The following is a 25829-nucleotide window of genomic DNA, read 5'->3' as shown; positions in this document are numbered from 1 at the left end:
TTCTCATCCTATTGGGGGATAAGTGTGTTGCTTTAAGCTTGAAATTGGGTCAGACGTTCGGTTTTGGATAAACACGTTTGCCGCCCTCTCTCAATTACAATCGCCGCCGCCTCACCAGCTGTATAATCCGGTGAAGATTTCTTCGTCTTCGTCACTTACAAAATCGTTGTATACTTTTGCAGAATAATGCAATCCCTTCAATTGTTGACTTTTGTTTTAATTGGTGAGTACAGAGAATGGAACGTGAACTGTTGTTCAATAGTATACATTGCAGCTTTAATGGTTTCGGTTACTTTTGCTGAAATTATTCAAAAAGGAAAGTTGGCTAAACATGGAATGCTGAAAGAAAACAAGCCAAATTGCCTTTTGGTAAGTTTTTTTTTCAAAAGTCTGCATGAAATGGAGTGAAAACTCGAACAAGTTCAAAAATAACTTAGTGAGCCAAAACATAGATACAACTGAACAGTTAGAATTTGAGTTGTGATTTTTTTACTCGGATTATTTCACTATCACGATTAAACTTCAAAGTAATTTTAAAATATCATAAAATTCATTCACCCGTTGCTAGCCCACTTTTAATGTGGAGAGATGGCCGAGCGGTCTAAGGCGCTGGTTTAAGGCACCAGTCCCTTCGGGGGCGTGGGTTCGAATCCCACTCTCTTCAGTTCTTTTTTTCACTTTTTCCATTTTTTTACAGACCAGATCCCGTCTTGGGTGCACATGCACAACGTGTAAAGAAATAGTCAATTTCACTAGAATGCTAATTTTGAACCATGTGCCGGAGGAGCAAGAAGTTATGGAGAAAGTCTGCTATAGAATCTTTGGTGATGACAAGAAGAAGGAATCTTTCTGTGAGGAGCTAATAAAGGTATCAACTCAGATACACAATTTTGCAAAAAAACAAACATATTTACATTTTCAGGAAGAGCTTCCCGATATCATCAAGTATGTCAGAAATCATTTGGAGCCAAAGCAAGCTTGTGCAAAGTTTTGCTAACTTCATAATTCTTTTATCGACCTCATTCTTGTCATTAGTAACTTTATTTTAGAAAAATCGGGAAAAATTTTACCTAAAAATAAACCTTTGCAAGTACGCAAGTACAGTGTTTTGAAACTCTGGCAATCCGTGCTGAAATAATAAAAAATTGAGCCTTAAAGATGTAAACATGGAAGTTTGAATATACATCTATCATAACTTACATATATAATATCATTGAAAATCTGATTATGGAATCTGAACTTTCCTGGCTTGCATGGGCCTTCAGGTTAAGCAAGCTTTAAACTGAAGTTTTGAGGCGGTTAAGCCGGAACTTAAAATAGCGATACTCTCGCTGATACAAATATGTTCGTTTTTGTGTAGAAGATATTTTTTTTACAAATCATGATAGCCACGTGATTGACACTTGTTGCTCATAGTTATATGAACAATTCTAGTAACAAAGATTATCAGACCTTGGTTTTTTAAACGAAACTCTCTCTCTTCGTATACTTCACTTTTTTCAACTTTTACTTATAACAGACAGCCGGCACCTTGTTACCCCATATTCAACATTTAGTCATTCTCATTGACGCAACACCATATCCCGCTGGTTGGACCAGTGTTAATGTGTCTGCCAACAACGGAGCATGCTAATGAAAGAGACACAGAGATGTTGCACACTGCAGACGCACATCATCCAACCCCAGTGGTCCTGAATATACACCACACATACTGTTCAGTTTTTATCGATTTGTTTAATTTAATATTTTTCGTCTAGTAAGCTACAATGTTTCTCAAAAAACACAAGTCAAAACTTTTGTTAGTTCCGAGAGATGAAGAACAAGGTTTGTATCTTTTTATAATTTTTTTTTCGCCAAAAATTTCATTTTTTCAGAAGATGCAGGAATTGTCGCAGTACTCACAGATAGAATCCCAAGTGTGCTTCTTGTCAGATGGTTTGACCTTTTCTGCTTTGGATTTGCAATGTGCTCCTATGCTCTTGATTTTTTCTCGGATATAGGTATTGCAATCTTTCATTTTTGGGCGGGAAGAGTACGTTTTTTTAAAATATCGAAAACAACTAAAATTCGTAATTTTAGTACCTCTCCGGGTCACTGGTCCTGGCTTTTGCATTGCTACCTTCTGTGATTATTAACATAATTTCAATGGTTTGGATGCTCGATGACGAGATGCATTGGAAAAGAAGAGCTCATCCAAGAAGAACTGGAACATTTGAGCTGAATCAGAAAAGGTTTATACCTTTAAGCAAAATGATCGTGCTGTGTATTTGCCAGGTAACACATTTTCTAGGGTCTGTCAGAAAAACTAAGAGTGATTTACAGATGGGACCACTCTTCTGGTACTACAAAGCTCTATACTACGGATGGATGTTCAGAAAAAGTAGTAACGAAAACACTGATGGAGAGAAGAGAAAATGTTTCTCAAAAATGGTTGAAGCTGAAAGGGATGCAACATTGTTAAGGTGATCTTTATGTATCGAAATCAAATTTCAAGAGACTAATCAGTTTGCGGTCACTAGGGATGTTAAAAAGGACGAGTTAGGACCTCCATCGTCCTCGTCCTTCGCGTTTGGACACCCTGAATGTTCACTATTGAAATTTAGAAAAAATACACACAGTGAAAAACGAGGACGTCCTTCTGAAAATTGCCTCCTCTCTAACAGGCCTAGCGGTCACGACAGTACCAATAAAAAACGCCTAAACATTTCAAAAGTTAATTTTCAGTTGGTACTTGTCTATTACATGCCCTCATTTTAATAGTGAATTTTTAAGTTATGAAAAATAAAAACGTGAACCACAGTTTTGTATTTTTAGGCTTTGAAAATCACATTTTCTAAGCCTAGAGAGGAAAAATGTATATCACGTTTAATTTAATTTGAGAAATTAGTGGAAATTTAATTGTACTTTGAAATGAGGGCATGTAATACACAAGTACTTTTCAGATTCTTTGAAGCTTTTCTCGAATCTGCTCCACAACTGATCATCCAAGGATCAATCGCTGCGAGCTACTTTCAAAATTACTATCAAACTGGCACATATCCTTATTGGTTGTATTTCCAAGCCGCATCTCTATTACTTTCAATCATTAGCATTTCCTGGTCCGTCGTTGTTCAAAACCGCTCGTTACGAATGATTAGGGATGACAAAGTCAATATTTGGCCACACGAAGCGGTTTTGCAGGTAAGATTGAGAAAGTGAGAAATACGGCGAAATCATTTAACTGTTTCTTTTTCAGTTCTGTTGGAGATTCCTCACGATTTTAGCGAGGATTATCACACTTGTCGCATTGGTGCTGATATTTGGTATCAATGTGGTACCTTTAATATCAGTTCATTTATTGGTTACGCTAGTTCACGTAATTTTCCTTCAAGTAAGTTTTTTTCTATTGAAAAACAATGCAACTTGTTTTGATTCTGCGTGGATAACACAGCTGAAAACAATCAAGTGTCGAATGGAAAAGCAAAAACCGGCAGTTTCCGAATATTCTGAAAATTGGAAACTGCTGAAAATTGTTTAAATTATTTCTGTAATTCAGACGCATGGACATGTATTTTGTCGAAAATTGTGCACATAATGCACTCAATACGTCAAAGATTTAAATGCTCTCTAAAAACACAAACCAAATACTAAAAAATAATTATTGATATTTGTTTATATTCTATACATTAGGGGTGTTATGGAAGACGTCATATGTCGTTTTTCTTATTCTTTGAGTGCTCAGACGTCCTCTTTACTAAAACCTTTAAGCTTCAAAATTTAATCTGAAAAATATTGGCCCAAATAATTAATTTTCGTTATCAAAATTCATGTATCAATTACAAGCTCTTCGGTATAACAATTGAGAGGATTCTTGAGTGCCGCCCATCCATGTCTCCATTATGACTAAGTAGCAACACTCTATTGCAACATAATATTTACAGGCAATCCACATAGATGCGTGTACTCATATTGAGAAGCTGCTCCTTCTTATCAATACTTTCATCCATATTTTTATACCGTTCAATATGGTGGAAGGAAACACACGGTGGCGATATTTAACAGCCTATTCTGTTGAGTTTATTGAGATGATGGTTTGTAAATACAGATCCTGTAATTGAAAAACTTTATTTTGCTTTTCAGTTAGTCTGCTGGCTTCTTCCATTGTCATTAAATACATTTCCGTATATTGAAAAAGTTCAAGTTGGCGTTCCAATTTCATTTATAGCTGGTAAGTGTTTTTCATTTTTAATTTTGATTGTTTTTTTGAAACAACATTATTCAGGTATTGCAATCATGATGATGTATTATCAGTTTTTCCATCCCAACAGACGGCAGCTAATTGTTACGCAATCACAAGAAGATCTTAGTCTGAATGTGCAGAAATCCGTTGAGACGCTCACCCCGAAACTAGAAAGTTCATTGGAAATTAGTGGAGAACAAAATACGAGTCAAGATTTGGTATCAGAATTACTTCTTGATGTGGAACATGAAAATTGAACAAACTAAATTACGGTTACTGTTGTCGGAAAACGAGTTCATTACTACATATTATCATAAAAATTGATATTAAATAAATAAATAAATGCAAAGTCAAAGATGAACCAAACATGCAACTTCTTTGACCACAGTTAAACCGCCGTACTTGTTCAATGAGTACCATCTGAAAGTCCGTTGTTTTGCATTGAAGTTTTGAATACAAAAAAACCAACCTTCCTAAACGGCAAATGGCTTTATGCGATCTATCTTCAATTACTCCAAGTGATCTATCATTTGAAATCAATTCAACAACACCACTCGTCTCTCCTGCACACGATATTTCAGCGATTTGCTGTCCTGCTCCTTCATAATAACTGAAGTTTTGAATTTCAAAAAAAAAAGTTTCTGTAGAAAACCGTACAAAATTTTGGGAGTTATCGTGTCATTTTCGTTGTTACGGATGGTGATAATATCCATACATTGTTCTGAAAAAAAAACACTAATTTTAATGAAAACGTTTAGGGAAGAAGCTTACTTCCAGTTGCCACAACAGTTTGTTGCATTAAAATTAAACTAAGAACATTAAAAGTGAAAAATAGGGAAGAATTCATATTAATCAAAAAATGTGAGCTGGAAGAATGCTCTTAACTCTAGGTTTTATATATTAGTTTTCTTGTGACTAGATGTTAACGCTTTTATTACATGTCAGTTGTTTGTGGCAGAATGAACATTGATGACTCATCGGAAACTTGGGAGGCGTTGATGAAATTTTTTTGAAGCAGCTGGAAAGAGAAAGAATTTTTCCGATTAATTATATTGCTGAAAAATTCAAAGGCTAAAAAAACTGATGACATTTTATATTAAATCTCTACAAGATATAACTGGTTTATTGAGAAATAAGAAATATAAAAAGTACAAGAAAATTTTGGAAATAAAGATGATAGGTGAAAAATGCGAAGAGGAAAATGATTGAAAACAATAAATTTTCAAAATTGAAAATTAAAAATCAAAAAATTAAGAATTAAGAGATGTGATCTCAGCACAGAAATAATGGATTGCGGGGGAAGAAATGATTTTTTTTCATTATTAATTGGATTCCGGAAACTTGGTTAATAATCAAACTATTCAAAGTACAATTCATATACACATTTCGAACAAATTTGATTTCGACACTTGCTGGAAGTGCCGTTATTTCCAGTTAGAGAGGAATGCAGCGGTTGAACAAACCCCAAGTTCAATAAAGTCCGATGAATAATTGTTGTGCAAACGTAAGCCGAGTGATACTTGCCGCCGCTCCAAGAGAAAAGCAATCTTGTGATACAATTAATATGTGGAGAGATGGCCGAGCGGTCTAACACAGGTAAAGCGCCACAGGTTAGTGGCAGGTGAATGGCAGGTTAAAAGCCGCCAGCAGGTTAGTGTCAGCTTAGTATCAGGCTAAAAGTCGCTGTCAGGCTAAGAGCAGGTTAGTGTCAGCTTAGTGATTTTCGCTCAAATTTTCAGAAAAGCGCGTCAGGTGAACGGCGAGTAAGTGTCAGGTGATGGGTCAGTTGAGTGAAAATAAAAGTTTCAGAAACTGAGTGAAAGTTCATAAAAATGAGTTTTATGTTCATTCGTGTAAATTTCTGAAAAAATTATTTCCAGAAATACAGTTTCGGGGCTACCACACCGGATCATGAACCGCGTCAGGCGAGTGTCAGGTTAATGGCAGGTTAAGAGCCGGCAAATGGTAACTGACAGGTTACTGTCAGGCAAAGTTTTTCTGACTCCAAAAAAAAAAAATTTTTTTCCAATTTTTTCCAAAACTGTTTTAATCTTGTAGAACACAAATGGTTTACTATTTTACATCAATATATATGCTTCACAATTTCTGGTGAAAACTTACCATAATTTTTTACCAGAAATCGTGTTCTGGGCATTTGAACGGCAGAAACGACATTTTTCAGTACGATTTTATAAGTTTTCGGGAAAATTTCGAACATTGAAAAATTTCTGAAAATATTATTTCCAGAAATACAGTTTTGGGGTTAACGCACCGCGTCAGGCAAGTGTCAGGTTAGGAGCAGGCTAAGAGCCGGCAAATGCCTTCTGACATGTTACTGTCAAGCAAAGTTTTTTGACTGACACAAAAATAATCAATGGATAAAACTGTTTTTATCGAACAATTTTCCTATTTAAATCAACTCAATAGATATGGTTAGTGAGAAACAAAGCAAATTGACTACGGTTTTTAAAATTTCATACGTATGATGGGATTCCAAAATTCGAAATCATGTTAAAAATAATATTTTATCAAATAATATGTGGAAAAAACGTAAAATTATGTGTTGAAACAATTTTTGTAGTTGAATAGAGATTTTCCTTACTCAATTACTCTAATTAATCTACATGCTATGCCAGTTCTTTGGTACCATGACCCTCATCGGGCAAGCAAGACATCAAAAAAATTATTAACTACAAACTTGTTAAGTTTGTTATGGACTATGTGTTACGTTTAAAAGTTTCTCGTTTTCTTTGCAGAGTACCGAGATATCATCAGTCAAAATCAGAGATATTTGACTCGTAATTAGGTGCTCCTATCTTCTCAGATATCCGAGATGGCAAAAAGTTACAATGATTAATTTGCCAATCACTTTATTCCTAACAACTTTCCACTTGACAAGTTTTTCATATTTCCGCTGCCAACGGAGCTAGACCATTTTGGAAGTATTGGCTTTCTATGAACAAGCCAAATTGACTGTTGTATTTTTTTTTGCCCAAGAGTGTGATTGAGCCATGAAAACTTAGGAAAATACTAAAATATACATTTCCCACACATTCAAGCAGTATTCAGGATTTTTGGAAAAAAAATTTTATCAACATTTTTTTCATGGACCCTTATGAAACCTTATGAAACTATGGAAACCTTATGGGACCCTTATGAAACTTTTGATATCAGTGGAAAATGTTTAGTTAAATTTTTTCTGAACTAAATTTCTTTAAAAATTTTTGTTGTTTTCAAGCACAAATCACATTTCCGACTCAGCGTGATTTTTTTGTTTTTACGACTTCTAATAAAAGCGAGAAAACATTTCAAAAGAAGCTCCAAACTCAGATGGCAACGACACTCCGAAATAACGGTAGCGCGCCCTCTCTAGCGTAAATCCTCCTCATTTTCGAAATTATTTTTTCAATTTTTCTTTTTTTTTTCTTCGATTTTTCTTGGTTTTCTTCAGCAATTCTTTGATTTTTCGGCAAAAATAATTATTTTCCGTATATTTATTGGTGTTTCAGCATTTTCAACGTTGACGCGAACGATTGGGATGGCACGGGAATGGCTGGAGGAGAGGATTACCGGCGGTGGCGACAACATTGCTTCACGAAGAACGAAAGATGGAAGAAAAGGTTAGAGTTGAACTCAAAAATTAAATTATTCATTACAATTTATGTTTTCAGAGTCGTGCAGAGTCGTCGCCTCTTCGACATTGACTACAAGCGTCCACTAAACCACTTCATCCTTCCATTTTGATGAAAATCGACGAAAAAAGGAGCTAAAAAATGAAGAAGCTGTGAAGTGGATTCAAAAGAAAGTAGAAGAATCGAGCCTCACGCGAATGCTTTGACAGGCAAACACAAGTTAATAAGAGATGCGAACAATTCTCATCGATTGGTTCAGCGATGCCGTGAGAGAGTACATTTTCCGAAATGAAGCAGTTCATCTCGCGGTGAGCCTCGTGGATCGTGCTCTTCCAATGTTCAACATTAATAAAATGCGATTTCAACTGGTTGGAATCACGTCGATGAGGATCGCAGTGTATGTTCTTAATGCAATATTTCAATGTAATAATGTAAATATTAAATTTTTAGAAAATACGAGGAAATCTTTCCACCTATCCTATCGAATACCCGACATTCTTTTGATGGAGCGATTCTTTATTGGAAAGTTCGACTTCATCGTCGCAATGCCCACACCATCTTGGATCGGATCATGCTTTGCACAGAGAATGAACTTTACAAAGTGAGTTTAAAAATCATAATTTTTAGCTCCTTTGGAAAAAAACTAGCGATTTCTCTCAACTTTAACGTTAATTTTTCACAGAAAGATGCGGAATGCTGTCAAACTCCTCGAGCTGTCGCCGATAGATTCTCATTTTCTACGTTACCGCCCATCTGATGCTGCTTAGAATCACAGAATCAACAATTCGACCAAGTGGCTGCTAATGATGGATCCAAGGAATCGGGAATCGAGACGAGGCTCACACTGAGCCGAAATATTAAATAATATTTATGTGTTTTTCCCTTTTTTCATATTTATTTTTTCATTTTTCATGTTCAATAAACAAAATTTTTGGCAATTTTTCTCTTTTTGTATTAACATTTAATAATAAAAAGCAGTATTCCCGGTATATATGGGCCTAATACAGAATCTACAAGAACCTGACACAAACCTGACGTTGACCTGTTGCCGGCCCGCGGCGGCTTAGTGTCAACTTGACAGCGGGTCGCGATTTCACCTGCCAGTTGTTCTCCATTCAGCAGCCAGCGACCTGCTGGCAGGTTGCCACTAACCTGACGCGCTTTGCCTGTGTAAGGCGCTGGTTTAAGGCACCAGTACCTTCGGGGGCGTGGGTTCGAATCCCACTCTCTTCAGTTCTTTTTTTCAATTTCAAAACTGCAGCTCTATTTGAAAAAGTTGTTCCTGGTTTAGCGTTCAAGTATTAAAACATTGTAGACGTAATGCAAAATGTTGAGCCCAACCAAAGTGGAGAGATGCCCGAGCTGTCTAAGGCGCTGATTTAAGGCACCAGCCTTTTCGGGGGCGTGAGTTCGAATCCCACTCTCTTCTGTATTTTTTAAACTCTGAATATCAAACTCCTTCAATTTGATGAACCGGGTTTTAGGTTCGAACAAAGACTTTTTGTATGCAGATGTAGAGAGATTTGTCAAGCATAGCTTTTGCGGAGAGATAGCCAGGCTGATAGTTGCGAATTGAGATTTCACACTTACTATTAGAAAAGTAAGCATTTAATTCCATGACAAATTGTTTTTGTAGTTGGCTAAGCATTCGAATAATCTTTCTAGGACACCAACAGAACAAAAATTATGTGATTTGTTGGAAGCTCAAAAAAACGTGTGTGGGCGAGAGGGAGCGCGGACTTTGCAGGAGTATCAATTTTTCCGGTTTTGAATGTTCTTTTTTTTCTAAATCTCGTGCACTGTGAAATGGTGAAGATGGAAGTAGAGAGAAGCATATGAAGAAGAAGAAGCTACCGGACGACAGACATGTTTGTCAGAAGACTTACCGACGGAAGACGTTGGGGCAACAATTGGGTGCGCGGAAAAGAGCTCGGCTTATTTGGAGAGTAACAGACACTGAAATGAGTTTGTGTCGGGTTCGGAAAAACGATGCGAAGAGTGAGAAAGAGGTGGTCAACTATCTCACACCATACCTCTCCCCTTTTATTTCTTCTCATTACTGATTTTTATAAATTTCTATATATTTACTTCCTTGTCTTAAAATTGCTAAAGTGAACGAACAAGAATCTCATACTTTTGATCAGTCACTGTATGCCAAAGGTAATTATTTCAAACACGATTTTGGGTGTTTGACCTGGCAGTAAACATGACACAAGATGGAACTTGTAAAACAAGGATGCTAAACCCGGCGGATTATAGTTGTTTAGGAAAAGTGCAGCAAAGAAATAGCATAGGAAAATGAGAGGTTGCGATAGTTTAATCAACGTGACCCAAAATTTGCCAAAATTTTTTTTCCCAAATTTAAAAAACCACAAAGAGTTATATGATATAGGCTAGTATACACTCCTGTGACCAATTATACTCTTATGAGATTCATTTTGTATGTATAAGAAAATGTCTCTGAGACAAGTGAGTTCATTATCTCAATTCTCTCCGTCTAAGGCTTATTTTCTGAAGATATTTGTAATTTCAGCTATTCTCCGACCGTCCACCTCTTAATGCAGTGCTTCAAGAAAAAGCACAAAAGTTACGATATGCATGTTCACCCAGCAAATGCATTCATTCATTACTGTCATTCTTACCAATTATCACATGGCTTCCAAAATACGATTGGTCACATTCGTTTTTCGGAGATTTGTCAGGAGGCTTGACAATGGCTGTTTTTTCGGTGCCTCAAGGTGAGATACTGTTTAAAAAAATATGAATATAGCAATGTGTTAGAACTAGAATTTCTATTAAAATGAGTACTATAAAAGAGTCACAGAAAATTAGATTCGATTTGTTGGACTATATGTAGTATGAAAGTGCAATGCTGATTTGCTAAATTTATGAATGCTCAAAAATAAATGCGATGTTTAAATTAATCGTAATTGAAATGATTAAATAAATTTCAAGAAATAAGAGATTTCTTCAAGTTAAACCAAAAAAAAAAAAGAATTTCAGGCATCGCACTCGCAAGTATCACAGGAGTACCACCAGTCTACGGGTTATACACGGCTATATTTCCATCATTTCTTTATATCTTTTTTGGGACATCAAAACATAATGCGCTAGGTAAACCCCCATTTCTTTGTTTCAAAACCGATTGAAACACCTCCTCACCCGCTTTTAGGTGGCTTTGCTGTCCTTTCTCTCATGACCCACGGCGCGATTGAAAAAGTGATGCTGAGAACGGCGACGAGCTACAATGCAACTGCATATGTAAATCATACATTGGATGAATTATTGGATAAAGAGAATGAAACAGCTCTAATCAGCAACACAACATTGATGCAGTGAGGGTATCTGGAAAATTCGAAATGCATAGTTCCTATATTTCAGAATATTAGGTAACGAAACTTCATTCGTTGAAGAAGTTACCATGGAGATGTGGACAGAAGGTGTGACTCCTGTAAAGCAAATCCACGTGGCAACTACTATCATCTTTCTGGCTGGCGTGATTCAAGTAAAATCTACAATAAACGAATATGGATGGAAAATTAATTTTCAGGTGTTTATGGGAGTTTTCCGATTGCAATATCTCACATCTCTTTTCTCGGAGCAAGTCATGTCAGGGTTTGTGGTCGGTGGTGGAATTCATGTATTTTTCGCACAAATTGGAAATATGCTTGGTATTGAACTTCCAAGAAGGAGTGGTCCAGGGTATTTGTATTATGTAAGTTGCAATATGCTTTGAAATTTGAGTAGTATGACATAGTATTCAAAAAAACTATTTCAAGGTCATGGAGTACTCAGTAAAATGTTCTCAAATATCGAATTTGGAATATTATTTACCGTGTTCAAGTTATTAGTATTTCACCCCATGTTTTGTCTAATTTGACCGGTTATCATTAGTTTTATCAGAAAAATTGATCTATTGAACTGACGACAATTTTTAGCACATACTTCATTTTCTGATAGTTTCAATAAAACCAAAGACACCTGAGATTCAAATAAACTGCCAAAGTATTGTAGTGGTAGTGATCTGTCGATAGTTTTCTATCGCCCTTATTAATATGTTGTATAAAAAGTAAGCTTGCAGAGAATTTGGGATCTTGTTGAAAATCTTGACAACGTGCATATCCCAACAGTTTGCATCTCGTTATCATCATTCCTGTTTCTTGTGTTTGGTAAGGAATACCTAGCTCCATGGCTCAATTCAGCATTCAACTATCCAGTCCCATTTGAATTGGTTTTGGTGAGAAAAATCAAACAACATGATGTCAATATTTATATTGGTGCTTAAGGTGGTTGTCGGAATTACTGCAACTAATTACGCGGAACTGTCCTTGCGGCATGACGTGAAAGTCGTCGGGAATATACCAACCGAGTAAGTTCCCTCACCTGTGATCAGCTGAAATGTCAGTTGACTCATTATTTAATCAACAGATTTCCTCCGCCATCGTTACCAAGATTTGATTTGATCCGACACATTGGTCTTAATGCAGCTGCTATTGCTATAACAGCTGTGGCCATTCATATTACGGTAGCGAAAGTGGTTGAAAAACGGTACAAGTACAAAATCAATCATGGACAGGTTGGTCAACAGTCAAAAGTTACTTTCATAATTTTAAGTAATACGGTCTTAGGAACTTTACGCATTGGGATTTGTTGGAGTTTTATCATCCTTCTTCCCAGTTTTCCCTGTAACATCTGGATTTGCAAGAAGTGTGGTTGGAGCAGCAGTTGGAGGATCTACACAACTCACTTGTCTCTTTTCATCTTTAGCACTCTTATCAGTTATTCTGTGCATTGGACCTGCTCTTGAATATCTGCCACAATGCATTTTATCCGCAATGATTATATTTGCGCAGAAAGGAATGCTGGAAAAGTTTGGAGAATTGAAAAGTCTCTGGCCAGTATTTAAGATTGATTTTGTAAGTTATGGAATTAAAGGTCAAACTATATATATCTAAATAAACTCCTCTAATATCTTCTAGATGTTTTTAAACTTTTTTTTTACTTTTTGAAAGTGTTTTGTCAGTTAAAAAAAAAGTTAATTTAAATTATCAAGAAAATTGAATCATTTCTACGTGTTAGAGTTCCAAAGTTAGTATAGGGGAAAATTGAGTGGTTCGCACTTTTCGACTGAATTTTCAAAAATGTCTAGCAATTTTGAAATTTTTTACTGTTTTCAGCATAGTGTTTGTCTAACCCCGATTCATTAATGATAATTCATTTTCAAAATTTACTAACTGAAATTGCAGACAATTTGGCTCATGAGCTTTTTCCTCACTGTCTGCTATGATATGGGAGAAGGACTACTGATGGCCATTGGTTTTGCAGTCTTGACAACAATTATCAGAACTCAACGGTACGTCTATTACTTTATATTATTCAATAACTATTTCTTTCAGTCCCAAGTGGCACTTCCTATCCCGTGACGATGACACAGAAAACTATAAAGAAACCAAGAAGCGCGATCTGGAACGGATCCAAGGAAATGTTTGCATTTTCCGTATGGATGCACCGTTGATTTTTACGAGCAGTGACAGATTTACAATGGTATAGTACTAGAGTCCCCTTTTCGAACATTTTTCCATTCTCACTTGAGCGGAAATATTGGGGATAGAATTCGTATACACGGTACATATTTTTGTTTATTTGCAGTCAGTATGGCAGTGTGTCAAAAAATGGGAACGATGCAAATCCGAATCATTTGTGACAATTGAGCAGATGAATTCCGACAGGAGCGCTGACATTTTTGACTCGGTAAAAGAACTTTGATGCTTTGCAGTTTTTTGATTGACTATATACCCACAATATTGTTCAACATTGTTGTTTTTCATTTCAGAAGCTAAAGTCAGCTCGGCGGCGCTGGAAGAGAGATCAAAAGTCTGAAAACCGATGTAAACTGGTGATCGATTGTGACGGATTTCCCTACGTTGATTATCTTGGTTTATCTACTCTGAAAAGTGTTTACGTTGATTTGCAAGCTGCTGGAATACAATGCTTCTTTGTTGTCCAAAAATCAGATTTGAAAAAACTTTTCCGTGCCACTGACTTTTACGAGGTAGTTGACGAATCCAAAGTGTTCAACAAAGTAGGAGATGCTGTGAAAGCCGCGGAGCAACATATTTCGTAAGTATAAATTTAAAGAAATGGAAAAAGTTTCGCTCCCGGGTGGGCTCGAACCACCAACCTTTCGGTTAACAGCCGAACGCGCTGCCTATTGCGCCACGGAAGCACACAATCTCCCCCTGGTCTGCTTTATTTACTAACGAGAGACATCAGACTTAGATAGCTGTCGTGTGGTTTATGCGGTAGGCCGCTGGGCTGTGCAGGAAAGACGGGCAAAACGCCGTGAGGACATTCTCTAACGTACTGCGTCTCTACCACGTCGCTCTCTTGCACCACGCAAACGACGTGAATCTGTGCCGTCGTCTGCGTCTTGTTTAGGAAAAAGACAAGAGAGTGTGGGCGAGGGATGTACTCTAAAGATTTAAAATAGGCGGAAAATGGTTCTGGGAGATTTGTATTGTTAAAAATTGATATACAGCCCCCAACTCAAAATTAATTTTGATCAAATTATACAAGAAATAGATGAGTATGTGAATTAAGTTTGCGACTAAAATGTTTTTATTTGTAAATCTGAAAACTGTTTTTTTTGCAGAATACTATTGTTACCTTTAAAAATCTGTGAATGTGCTAATAATTATGCGGCATGCAAAAATTCCAATGTACTTCACTATCAATCTTTAAACACCAACTATATTATTCCAGATCTCCTAAAACCACAAAAGAAATTTTAACAGCACTGGCCAGTATTGCAACAACCGACACCGTGCTTATTGACGAGGAATCAAGTGATAGTAATGATAACGATGACGCTGAAATCCAAGAGAGAATAACCGAAGAGTCTGAAAATTCTGAAGAGGTCATGTCAGAAACATCCGTGTCGATTGAAGATGCAACCAGTTTAACATCGTCAAGAAACTCCATCAACTCTGAAGAATAAATGTAAAGTTTTATTTTCCATTTTGAATTTTTTTTTCCACATTGTAAGCCTTCATTCATTGCGAGTACATTTTTGTTATTATTATCAAGTTTTCATCTGCAATTTTTTTTTCTGAATATTATCTCAAAGTTCTATCTTTGGTTACACTTCTGCCACAACCAATGCAAATAAATAAATAAGCCAAACTGCTGTTGATGAAAACCACGTAATCCAGAACATGTTGCCAATTACCCTTACGAGGTTCTACTCTATTCAAATATACGCTGAGCTGAGAAAAAGATGAAAGATATACATACGGCGGCAGAATAAGTGCGCGCCCTGAGAGGTTCCTTTTTGAAATGAAATGAGGCCCATGGTTTCAAGTGATTTGTTTGAAAATACTTGAAACGTCGTTTAGTCGTATTTTGACACATCTAAATGTTTAGGTAGTTTACACTATTATATTTTATGTACTATTCAGTTTTAAGAATTTAAATGGAAGCTTTCGGGCATATTTCTAAATGACACCTTATTTCCTTTATCATTTACAATTTTGTTAGTTGCTTAACTAATTTTTGAGCAAGCTATTTTTTTCACGTTTTATTTGTTTTGTTAAATCTGTAAGAGTTTAACACAGCGGATCTATTGTTTATTATCAGCTTCATTTTCAGGATATTTTTGATTAGGTTTCATTTTTGCTCTTATGTAGAGTTGCGCGGTACATTGTTCTTTGAAAAGCTGTACATTTTGAACTTTTAAGGTGGGGGGCCGAAATCTAAGATATATTTTTAAATGACTCCAAATTGCCCCCTGATTCCGAATACCTAAGTGAAAAAATTTAAAAAATTTCCCTGATTTTATATTTGAGCTTAAAATCGCGATTTTCATTTGCGTACCCATGAGATTTTTCAAATGCGCGCCTAAATAAATTCTTCTTGGAGCACATTTTCCCCATTCGATTTTTTCCATCAACTTTCATTTCTTTAGTTTTCAGCTATTTTCATTCATTTTTGTCGTATTTTATGGGTTTAAAAAAAATATATACTTTTGTGTCAATTGAACATTTTATTAGAACAAAAATGAAAGAAAATAGCTGAAAACTGAAAGAAATAAAATTTGATGGAGAAAATCGAATGGGGCAAATGTGCTCCAAGAAGAATTTATTTAGGCGCGCATTTGAAAAATCTCATGGATACACAAATGAAAATCTAGATTTCAAGCTCATATATAAAATGGGAATTTGTTTTGAATCTTTTCACTTAGATATTCAAAATCAGAGAAAAATTTGGAGTAATTTAAAAATATTTCCCAGATTTCGGTACCCCACCTTTAAAGAAATCTACTGTAAAACCACTTCCCGTTGACAATTCAAAACACAATGTATGTAGCTTTAAAAAGAACTGAAGGAACTGTCCAAGGAACTGTCGGGAATATTTGGAACAATAAATAAAGCCAAAATTAATTAATGAAAATTGATTTTAAAAAACCATGAAAATCTCAAACTTCGCGATAACTGTGGATCTTTTGTTTCTAGTCAAAAAAACTATATTTTCAAATAATATTCTAACAAATTGTCTTGTTTTTATTTTTATACATTAAAAAAAACAAGAAAACCTGACACATGTTATACGAGCATCCGGAAGATCGGACGAAGAAATCAAAAAAAATTTTAGCGGCATGTCAAAAATTTTGAAGAACAACAACACACGCTCACACTTTGACGCTTGATAATAGATGAGAGAAATGTGAGTTAAAGTTTTCATAATTTTCCGAGCCCCAGGTCGCCCCTCCAACGACTGTGTAAAGGGCTCCGATTTGCACGGTGGTTTCCTGCGTTGCGGCGTCGAATTACTTGTGCCCTCACCAGAACATCATAATCTTAGACCCCCAATTGATAAAGATGATAGAATCTTTTTGACCTCCTACCGCTACTCTTATCCCACCTACACGCCGATAAGATCCTTAAATAAGCAAATCATCATTAGAACGAGAAAGAGACAAGAGTTTCTCTTGCCAACAATTAGTTTTATTTCATTTTTCGCGGCTTCTTGACAGGTGACACCTCTTTTCCGCTTTTCCACCTCTCGCTCCCTTTATTTTGCGGTCTTTATAGAGTAATTATAGGATTTTGGGCAATGGAAGGGAAAATGGATACGGGGGATACCGATTTCAAGGTTAATAGCCCCCCCCCCCCGGGATAATTAGTTCCTTTCTGGAAAAAGTGAGTTTCGAAATTTTTACGAATGGCACTTTTCAGACCGCGTCTATTTTTTGTTTATTTTTTTTTGTTTCAAACTCCAAATCAGATGATGCGTGTTTTTTTTTTGACAATTTTATTGCCGCTAGAAAGGCAATGAAACATAGTATTACTTCTTCACATGGAATTTAAACGATATCCATTGTTTTGATATGCTTTTTAAATTTGAAAATGTGTGTGGAAATTACAAATAAGTTTTTTCGGCAAGTTCAATACATGATTGGACGCCAAATGAAGACATTGTATTGGCGAAAACTATTTTGGGAATCCGGTTGAACGTTATTCTTATTCTTTTTTTGCCAAAACGTGTCTATAGATAATGGGTAGGGAATTGACGAAAACACCGAATTTGTGAAAAGTTTAAAACTCAAAAATTGCCGAATTGTCTAAAAACAAAGTTAATTGCCGCCCAATCATTTCCATAGATATCATCAGTGATGTTTCAGTTTTTTGCTCTTTGAATTGACGGCGCTCTAATTGTCCAAAACACGCACAACCCACATTTTGGTTTTTGAAGATGTTAGAATTGATCTTTTTTCACTTTTAATGAATTATTTTCAACTGATTTTTCGTACTTTGAATTACATATTTTTCACGTTTGTTTAACAATTTTATATTTGACTTTTAATTAATTTTTCACACTGAAAATGAAATTAGTTTTGCCACATTGTGAACTCTTTTCATTCAGGTACCGTAAAACTGTAACACTTCAATACCTTAAAAACTATTTGATTAACATTTTTAATCACCCATTTTAAAACTTTTATAAATTTTCACCCAACCCATTTTATAATTCTCGTACAGCTGACTGAACCTCATTGCAACTTTTCTCTTAATTTTCCCAATTTTTCACTCCACCCTTTTCTCGCTAATGCGGCAGCGTGATAAACCGACCAGTCATCACCGTTTACCTATCGAAATAATAATAATAATAACAGCAATAATATTATAAACACAAAACGCACTTTTGTAGTGGTGGTCACTCACCGTTTTTCGGCCGTCGCCGTCGCCCCACTCGCAACGCTTATATGTAACAAAATAATTTGCATGTCCTGTTTTGGGGTTTCGCAATTATTATGAGGTGGGGAGCGCGATTCGCCCCCCCCCCCCCCCGCTCCCATCTTTACATATTGAAATCGAAATCATCAACCCTCTTCTTTGCTTTTTTTCTTTTTGCTTCTTATAACCATCAAATTTCATGCGAGAATGCACTCCGATCCGGCGTTAATCGTTTTTCTATCCTGGGAAACATTTATTTTACAGTATCTTTCTATGCGTCTTATACTGTTATTTTTTGTTTTTGTTGTGTACGATGGTGGTTTTTATTTCTACTTCTATAGTGTTAAAATTATCAAATCAGCTACAACAATTTTCAAAAAATTTTTGAAATTGTTCGATTTAAATACAAAACGTTACAATTGTTCAGTTTTCAACTATTGTAGCTTGAGAGAAAACTGAACAATTTCTCTCCAAGTGATATTTGAATTTTGCATTTTTCCAATCCTAGACTGAAATTGTTCAAAAATCGAAAAAAAAATTGTGAGTTGTCATAATTCTAATTATGTAGGAATATTGTATTCAAACAATATTTCAAAAACTTTTACTGTATTCCCTTTGAAAACTATATTATTCACTAAAAGTAACTTTATTTAAAATAATACTCTTCTGTAATGTCAACATTGCATTTGATCACGCATCAAAAATGGAATCTGAATTATGTTCCGCCAAGAGAATAATTCTTTTCAGAAAGTACATTTACGTTCTGGACTAGTTCACATAGTAACGTGCACTTATTCATGGCATTTTTTTTAATCTGCAAAAAGCAGTTTTCATGTTTTTGTACAGTTGGAGTTTCTGAATAATGCTGACAACAGTAAGCCTAATTAAAAGTATTTTGAAATTTTCATACTGCGACAATTTAAGGATTTTTTTGATCTTTGGCTACTTTTCAGAGTTTTCGAAAATCTCTCAAAATTTTTTAACTAAAGAAAGTTGTTTTTAGGTTTTTTTATTTATTGTTCCGTACTTCTTCCCTAGTTTAAAATTCCCTATTTTAAAAATTCAGCAGGTAAACTTGGAAATTGTCTTAAAATTTTGATCAACGTGATTTTAAATGTCACAAAGTTTCATTAAGAAAACTTGTGGCTATTTTCTTGTATGGCTTCTCACTCACTGAAAACTTATCACATGTTTTATATTTAGGTAGGAATTTTTCTATTAATAACAACTTTTAGTTATGGATCTTCAAGTTCGTAGCTCATAATTTTTCTCATTTTAGAATTATGTATCTATACATTTTCAATCACAAAATTATAGAAAACTTGAAGATATTGAAGAAATGATTGATTCGAGTATTTCCTTTAATAATTTTGCAGTCATTTGTAAAAACTTGTGTGTTAAACTTAGAAGTTGGCATGTTGTATGCCTTTTGATTTTTGTTGTTGTCCGGTTGTCAGTTTTGATAGTCACGCAGTTACCATTTGTCGGAACATCATTTCCCGCAAGATCCTTTTTTCATCGCTGTCTGACTCGCGATAGTTATTGCAAATATTTATGTTCATATACATTTCATACGGGTGTGTGTCCAAGGTTACGAGAGCTATAAAACTAACCGATCAGTGGATGGAGGATTCTTATCGTCATCATATCTATATTGACCCTCTTCTTCTGTTCCCACTACCCTTTTGCCATTCTTCTTGTACTATTCATAATTTTGAACTGAAAAGAAGATGGAACCCAATTAAAAGCAATTAACTTTGATGTTCCCTCTCTCTTTTTCCTGACTGCTACCACTTCTTTCCCGAAAATGTTTATTTGACCTTTGGTGTACCGAGAGCTACGAAAAAGTAGCCGACTCTAATGATATCTTTAATAAAGATCTATATGGGAAAGTATAAATACAATCAGATGTATACACAAACATAAAAACCAAATTAGGCCTTGAGAATTAGCTCTCGGTTGACAAATTTCGAAAAGTGATCAAAAGGAGGCGCTACCTGTGACATCTATCTTGTCTACTCATTAGGATCCGCTGACAGCTAGCTCATATCTAATGAATGAACTTAAAAGGCGTGCCGCTTGATGATCGGCGGGAGAAGGGAGTCGCAGGCTACGTTTATATCGATGTCCCGCATCATAACATTCGACTCATTATCTTCGTACCACCTTCTTTTCCCTCTCTGTTGCCTCTGTTTCTTTGAATAGTTGGCATGGTGCATTGTGGTGAGGTCTATTGTTATTCTTGGCGGTTCATTTTGTGAAAAACCAGAGATTTTCTCGTTTTGGCTCATTGTTAATCTACATGATCAAAGAACTGTATGTGAATAATTGGTTTACAATATGTTTTCAAAAAGAACCACAAACTAAATAACTAGTTTATGTTGTATATTTTTCAGATATTTGGCGATAAACTTTCTATTCAAAGAAAAGAAACAAAATCTCTATATTATCATTGATGTTTAGAGGCCCCATATATACTGAAATCTATGAGTAAAAAACTCTTTACACAGGTTTTAATGAATGAATAGTTACCATACGATTTCTATTGTAGGTAGGCACCATTTGCTAACACCCATTTTATTTATTTTCACCAGCTCCGATGTTTGTAAATTAATAAGGTGGTAATTCTAACATAACTCATTTCCTGCTAAAATTCACGCAGACTGAAATTGATAATTGGAAAAAAAAGTTTGAACAAATGGACTTCTGGCTTGTCCTGGATACAATGCTCCCTTGCTTTTTTTTTGAATATTAGAGTTAATGTTATTCCAGAGACATGCATATTTCTCACACATTTCACTTTTCACCAATCCTTCTTTTCCTTTAACGTCACCCTCCTACCCTTTGCTCGGCATCAAAAGATACCGATCTTCTTGGTGTTGTGGTTTTTGCGCACTCTACCTCTTTCTCGATGCCCTTCTATTCTTCGAAGCTTCTGCTTTGCTCATTCATTAATTTGATGTATTTGTGCATAAATTTAAAAAGGCCTTGGAAAAGCATGAGACTCCTACCCGTCACCACTTCTCCTCCTTTTTTGTCCTTCCGGACAACGGACGTTATCCATCTAAATCCTTTAAACGAACGCTCTCTGGTTTGGATTTCAAATTTATTTCAAGAAATTGAAGAAGATTTTCGAAAATTGAAGTTGAATGAGGGATCGGCGGAAAGGACAGGAATATACACACATTCATCCATATACTTACACAATTGCCCTGTTGTCGGCAGTAATCCCCGCGGTTTGTTCGGCCCCCGTCTCAATACTCACCACCCTTTATTTTCCAACCCGTTAGACTTTTCCTAATCCACGCCTCAATCCCACTGTATTGCATAAACACCGCCATCCGCGATTCTACTGCTTACAAGTCGAATACAATGAGCTGTGAAATCTTTTTTCCCAATCTTTTGTATTATTCAGTTTAGGCAAGTTCGATGAATTTCTCATCAAATCATTTATTTTGGAAATTGCACAGAATGGTTTGCAGGCAAAATTAAACGGAAAACTGTGTTTTTTTTTTCGGCCATTCTATTTTTTTTTCTCAAATATTGTTTTAAAATATTGAGATTTGTTGAGTTTGCCAAATTTTTCGTGTTCGACAAGTGTTCAAAAACCCCACTAGCTGAATTTGTTAAGATTGGAAGACTTTTAATTGCATACCCCTAGTTTAAAAATCCGTTTCTTGCTCATTTTTGTTAATAATGTTTTCCGTTTTATATAAAACTAGAATTCTCACTCATTTAGAGAATTTGATTCCTATGATTGAAAATAAAATAAAGAAAAAATTACATGTCTCGCGAAGTGCAAGTTTAGTACAAGTGTATACAATTTTTCAAATCCTTGAAAGGTTTTGAAACTGAGTGTAGAAAATTTAAGTTTTCGATAAATTTAGTTTTTCCACATAGTATGATGTTTTTTGGATTAAGTGAAATCACCGATTTACCACTTTAAAAAGTGTCAGACGATCATAAAAGTTTATGATATAATTGAAACATACTACTGTGTTTGAGAAATTTTATGGTACTTTTATTCCCCGCATTCAATTTTTTTTTGAGTTATACAAAATTGAAAATTGTAGAAAGTTTGTATATTGTAATTTTTAACTTTTGGGTTTTTAATGCGAAAAATCATATACCAATTTCTGTACGCGATCACGATTTTTGTAGTTTTATTCCATTGAGTTGAAGCTCATTGTACCATTTGCTGAATACTGAGGTCACTTACTTTTCATCATGATAACTCATTCTTATGCACACATACACACATATTTTCATTTTCCGTCTTCTGATGGTGTTCCGTTTGGCTTTGACGTGTTTAAACTTTAGAGTGACTCATCGTGCATTCCTGCTTCCTTGCTCCATTTGACAGTTTTACAGAGACGCCCACACTGTGAAAGTGGCAAAATTTGTACTGAATTCCGGAAGTGTGAGGATAGGCATTAGACTATAAATGTTTTGCTGCGCCTGTATAAAAAAATCGGCCTGAAAATCGTATGATTCAATGTCTTTTTGCTTGAAACCAAAACTTCTACTTTTATTTTCTGACAATCAAACTCTTCATTTCACATTTTCTTTCCTCGTCTCCTCATTTCTTAAACTTTGAGCAGCTCTTTTTCTTCTAGTCAACTAGCACTAGTGAGCACCGCCCGTTTTTCTGCCCTCTGGTCATTTTTGTGTATCCACTTGCAGCTTCTCCTTTTTGAGAGAAAAGGGAAAAAGATAAGTATGTGCCATGCAACAAAATCTTATTTCATTTTTTTTTCTCCCCTCTCTCCATTCGCGTCCCAACATTTACTTCGCAATTTTCAAGGTTCTCCTACGTAAACCCACCGAACACGCGCGTTATTTTCAAAATAGCCTTTTTCTATTCCCATATTTGCATATTCAAAGTATTCAGTGTATGAACATCGTGGATTTCTTCCTCCTCTCTCGCTCCTTATTCTTGACCGAAACAGTTCCTCCCTCCCGTTTCACTATTGAGAACTCGGCCATTGAAAGTGGTAGAACCCATTAAACACTAATAATAAGTTTCTCGCGCGCACTTCTCCATCCCGATCCACCGTCTTGTGACGGTAAAGTAACATAATGTTGCAAATGTATACAAGAATCCATCCACCTCCCCCCAAAACAGTTACACGGTGTCGTTGTTCAAGAGGTCACTCACTTTTATTTGTTCACGTTGGTTGTAAAAACTTGTCAAGGATTGAGATTAGGTTTAATTTCAATAGTTTTCCTAAAATTCAGTTGTTTTACCCATACTTCGCTCATTTTTCTTTGTGTACTTATATTTAATCTGAAGATGACATTATGTATTGTACCACCGATTCGATTCAACATTTGATAGGAGATTAAAAACTCTTTTAATTTGAATTTACCGCTTTCTTTGCAAAAAACAAGTCTTTTAAATATATTTTTTGGAGACTTTTTAGAATTTTCGGTACTTGTGTTTTATGACCCCACATTTTAAAGTTAAATTTGTAATTGTTATATTTGTTCATTTATTTAAAACGTGAATAATGTTCTCACTATTAGGTTTAGGGAAACAAATTCTTCTACAATTATTTTCGTGGAAAATCCAAATTCAGTCACTTTCAAACTCATTAGTTAATGATAAAAATCCCTGTGTTAACGGGTTTTCCCGTTTTTTAAACAGACTAAATTCTTATTAAATTCATAAGATTCACCACCTGCACTTTTTAGTACTTTCATCATTGAGGATACTCCGTCCAAACAAAAACCCCACAAGTGACTCTTCCATCTTTAAAATCACATCCCAAGATTTAAAAGTTTTGATTCACCATCTTCAATCTCCATTCTTCTACAATTGCCTATAATACATTTCTAGTGAACCTCGAGGCAGCTGGCACATTTTGACATTAGAAGGACATTGAACCCAAAGGACATATATTGCGTGTTTCAAGACAAGAATTGATATCTCACACACCTGCCATTCTCTTTTTTTCGGTGGTTTTCATTTCGTCTTTTTCGCCGTTTTTAATGTCTTCCCATTCTCGAACCCATCACAACAGGTGCTCCCCATTTGGCGCCTTCTTTATGAAAGTGCAATTTATAAGAGAATCATAAAATAAGACGAACGAAGATGCGATGTTCTCTCATCGATCACTTTCACGCCTATCTGTTCTTATCCAGTTTTGAGTAATGAGGGGAAATAAAGAAACAGTGGCGTAGATAAATTTTTATTATATTAGAACATTATAAATTTAGGTTTCCTCTTTTTTCTGACCCATATTTTTTTGACGTTTCCGGTTTTCGAAATTGAAGGGGAGCTGTTTTTTTGAGTGTCTTATTTTTTATTCTTCTTGTTTTTTAATTTTAATTCCCATTTGGTTTCCGCTGGTTAAATTTTAAAATCAAGAATTATACACCCTTTGCCCTTTTCTTGCACTTTGTCTTATTTGCAATTGACTCTTAAGGCTTGTTTTTGTCATTTCTGAGAGAAAAAAAGTCAGTCTAATCTAAGTACTAGGAAAAGCAAGCCCTCGTTTTGTTTTCTTCTTCATCTTTCTCCCATATTCCATAGGTATTATGCAACTTTTCTCCTTTTTTGTTGCTTCTTCTCAAAATGAGATGCTCCAATGCTTTATTTCTCAGTTAGTGGGTGTACTGATTGAGTCGTCCAGCGCGACCTTAGCCCCCCCCCCCCCCCCACTACCAGTACAATTAGTCAAGAGACCACCCCAAACAGGCCCCGCCTTTTTCGTGCAGCACCCTTCATATGGGCATCCAATCTCTGAGGCTCATCAATTTAAAAGGCGTTTATTGGAATGAGCGAAGCCACGCTTTCGCTTCACACTTTCGATATTTGCTAGTACTAAATGCTCTATGATGTGATGTTCACATGATTTTATTATATATCTCGCGATTGCAGTGTGATATGCTATCTTGAAAAAGTGAACGTGGATTTTTATTTCTCTGCCACATCCCAGTTCATCTTGCTCTCACAAGTTCGATAAAAATATAAGTCGAAAAAGTTCCCCAATCGGCACCCACGCAGATTTTTCCATTGCTCCAGTTGGCACTGTTTTCAATGTTTTTTTTGCTCCGTATAATGGGCGGAGTTTCTAGCACATGCGATAATGTGTTAATACTCTCACCACAACCACATTCTTATCATCAATCCCCTCTGAACCCGGTCGTATGGACAAATAGTGTTCAGGACCACAGAATGTTGATAAACTGATATAAACACAACTCTAGAAACTCGACACTTTCGTGCTAGCTTTTTTGCAGAAATAATTTAGTTTCTGGTAAATCAAACCAAACCGTAGTATTACTAAACCATTAGCTAAACAAATTTTGTTTTGCAAGTGTCAGCTTTCAATTATTATTAATTCACTCCCACGCTAACTTGTCCCGCCCATTTACGAAATCAGTGCTCTGAAATGAGAATGAATACTGCTCCAGACCTCCAGAGGAATCATCAAGGGAATCGTAAATGTCCCTAATTCATATCGCCACTTTCGTCTCACTATGCATAACCAAACCCCTTCTTCTTCTTTCCTTTCTGCTTCTGTTGTTGTCCTTTTATGACAGAATGGCCTGAAGGAGGAGGATGAGCAAATCACGACCGAATTTTACAACTGACTAGGCGGCTGCCCCTCATTTCTCCTTCTGATAGTTTTGGTCAATAGGACTGGCCCCCACTGAGTCTGAGTCACTGTAGTACTCTAGATGCCAGAGACAAGAGAGCACGCTGTACAGAACTGTGTTGATAAGAGGGGGAGAGTGGCT

The 25829-nt window shown here is 35.7% G+C and overlaps 5 protein-coding genes and 13 non-coding genes across 18 annotated transcripts; 10 read left to right on the top strand and 8 right to left on the bottom strand.

Annotated features, from left to right (window-relative positions):
• The first annotated feature begins 51 nt into the window (after window positions 1-51).
• On the top strand, window positions 52-1157 carry spp-13 (Saposin B-type domain-containing protein). Its single transcript, NM_001383615.2, has 4 exons — window positions 52-223; window positions 275-369; window positions 698-868; window positions 923-1157. Exons 1-4 carry the CDS (start codon window positions 187-189, stop codon window positions 995-997), a joined length of 378 nt encoding a protein of 125 aa, NP_001370643.1. The 5' UTR covers window positions 52-186; the 3' UTR covers window positions 998-1157.
• Window positions 578-683, bottom strand: F08F1.14. The gene has a single exon (NR_071683.1). It is a non-coding gene; the product is annotated as an Unclassified non-coding RNA F08F1.14 (non-coding RNA).
• F08F1.t2 lies at window positions 583-664 on the top strand. The gene has a single exon. It is a non-coding gene; the product is annotated as a tRNA-Leu (tRNA).
• Window positions 1158-1656: 499 nt separating the features above from the next.
• On the top strand, window positions 1657-4570 carry ced-8 (Cell death abnormality protein 8). The gene is made up of 9 exons (NM_077026.10): window positions 1657-1824; window positions 1875-2032; window positions 2080-2274; window positions 2323-2462; window positions 2943-3180; window positions 3236-3370; window positions 3921-4070; window positions 4120-4207; window positions 4262-4570. The coding sequence occupies exons 1-9, from the start codon at window positions 1767-1769 to the stop codon at window positions 4474-4476; spliced, it is 1377 nt and encodes a 458-aa protein (NP_509427.2). The 5' UTR covers window positions 1657-1766; the 3' UTR covers window positions 4477-4570.
• On the bottom strand, window positions 4381-5146 carry F08F1.4 (C6 domain-containing protein). The gene is made up of 4 exons (NM_001373392.1): window positions 4991-5146; window positions 4877-4940; window positions 4689-4829; window positions 4381-4639 (listed from the first exon to the last, which is right to left on the bottom strand). The coding sequence occupies exons 1-4, from the start codon at window positions 5064-5066 to the stop codon at window positions 4570-4572; spliced, it is 351 nt and encodes a 116-aa protein (NP_001360729.1). The 5' UTR covers window positions 5067-5146; the 3' UTR covers window positions 4381-4569.
• Window positions 5147-5518: 372 nt separating this feature from the next.
• On the top strand, window positions 5519-5793 carry F08F1.21. Its single transcript, NR_164190.1, has one exon. It is a non-coding gene; the product is annotated as an Unclassified non-coding RNA F08F1.21 (non-coding RNA).
• A 1928-nt stretch (window positions 5794-7721) lies between these two features.
• Window positions 7722-8789, top strand: F08F1.9 (Cyclin-like domain-containing protein). Its single transcript, NM_077024.2, has 4 exons — window positions 7722-7839; window positions 7891-8248; window positions 8302-8452; window positions 8534-8789. The coding sequence occupies exons 2-4, from the start codon at window positions 8082-8084 to the stop codon at window positions 8606-8608; spliced, it is 393 nt and encodes a 130-aa protein (NP_509425.1). The 5' UTR covers window positions 7722-7839; window positions 7891-8081; the 3' UTR covers window positions 8609-8789.
• A 233-nt stretch (window positions 8790-9022) lies between these two features.
• F08F1.16 lies at window positions 9023-9101 on the bottom strand. Its single transcript, NR_071682.1, has one exon. It is a non-coding gene; the product is annotated as an Unclassified non-coding RNA F08F1.16 (non-coding RNA).
• A 97-nt stretch (window positions 9102-9198) lies between these two features.
• Window positions 9199-9280, top strand: F08F1.t3. Its single transcript has one exon. It is a non-coding gene; the product is annotated as a tRNA-Leu (tRNA).
• A 313-nt stretch (window positions 9281-9593) lies between these two features.
• On the top strand, window positions 9594-9876 carry F08F1.18. The gene has a single exon (NR_071681.1). It is a non-coding gene; the product is annotated as an Unclassified non-coding RNA F08F1.18 (non-coding RNA).
• Window positions 9877-10208: 332 nt separating this feature from the next.
• sulp-3 (Sulfate permease family protein 3) lies at window positions 10209-15037 on the top strand. Its single transcript, NM_077023.5, has 15 exons — window positions 10209-10320; window positions 10385-10589; window positions 10855-10965; window positions 11024-11186; window positions 11233-11356; window positions 11402-11566; window positions 11933-12088; window positions 12138-12220; window positions 12280-12427; window positions 12480-12767; window positions 13098-13204; window positions 13248-13395; window positions 13501-13602; window positions 13685-13971; window positions 14614-15037. Exons 1-15 carry the CDS (start codon window positions 10294-10296, stop codon window positions 14846-14848), a joined length of 2349 nt encoding a protein of 782 aa, NP_509424.2. The 5' UTR covers window positions 10209-10293; the 3' UTR covers window positions 14849-15037.
• On the bottom strand, window positions 14005-14077 carry F41D9.t3. Its single transcript has one exon. It is a non-coding gene; the product is annotated as a tRNA-Asn (tRNA).
• Window positions 15038-16648: 1611 nt separating the features above from the next.
• Window positions 16649-16790, bottom strand: F41D9.13. Its single transcript, NR_071679.1, has one exon. It is a non-coding gene; the product is annotated as an Unclassified non-coding RNA F41D9.13 (non-coding RNA).
• F41D9.10 lies at window positions 16649-16790 on the top strand. The gene has a single exon (NR_071680.1). It is a non-coding gene; the product is annotated as an Unclassified non-coding RNA F41D9.10 (non-coding RNA).
• Window positions 16791-21014: 4224 nt separating this feature from the next.
• On the bottom strand, window positions 21015-21425 carry F41D9.14. The gene has a single exon (NR_071677.1). It is a non-coding gene; the product is annotated as an Unclassified non-coding RNA F41D9.14 (non-coding RNA).
• On the top strand, window positions 21163-21425 carry F41D9.7. The gene has a single exon (NR_071678.1). It is a non-coding gene; the product is annotated as an Unclassified non-coding RNA F41D9.7 (non-coding RNA).
• A 3532-nt stretch (window positions 21426-24957) lies between these two features.
• Window positions 24958-25044, bottom strand: F41D9.9. Its single transcript, NR_071676.1, has one exon. It is a non-coding gene; the product is annotated as an Unclassified non-coding RNA F41D9.9 (non-coding RNA).
• Window positions 25045-25730: 686 nt separating this feature from the next.
• Window positions 25731-25818, bottom strand: F41D9.12. Its single transcript, NR_071675.1, has one exon. It is a non-coding gene; the product is annotated as an Unclassified non-coding RNA F41D9.12 (non-coding RNA).
• Between the last annotated feature and the right edge of the window lie 11 nt (window positions 25819-25829).

The sequence above is a fragment of the Caenorhabditis elegans genome, chromosome X (genome assembly GCF_000002985.6).
Source record: "Caenorhabditis elegans chromosome X".
In the NCBI taxonomy this organism is placed as follows: domain Eukaryota; kingdom Metazoa; phylum Nematoda; class Chromadorea; order Rhabditida; family Rhabditidae; genus Caenorhabditis; species Caenorhabditis elegans.
This window is presented reverse-complemented; position numbering and strand designations above follow the sequence as displayed.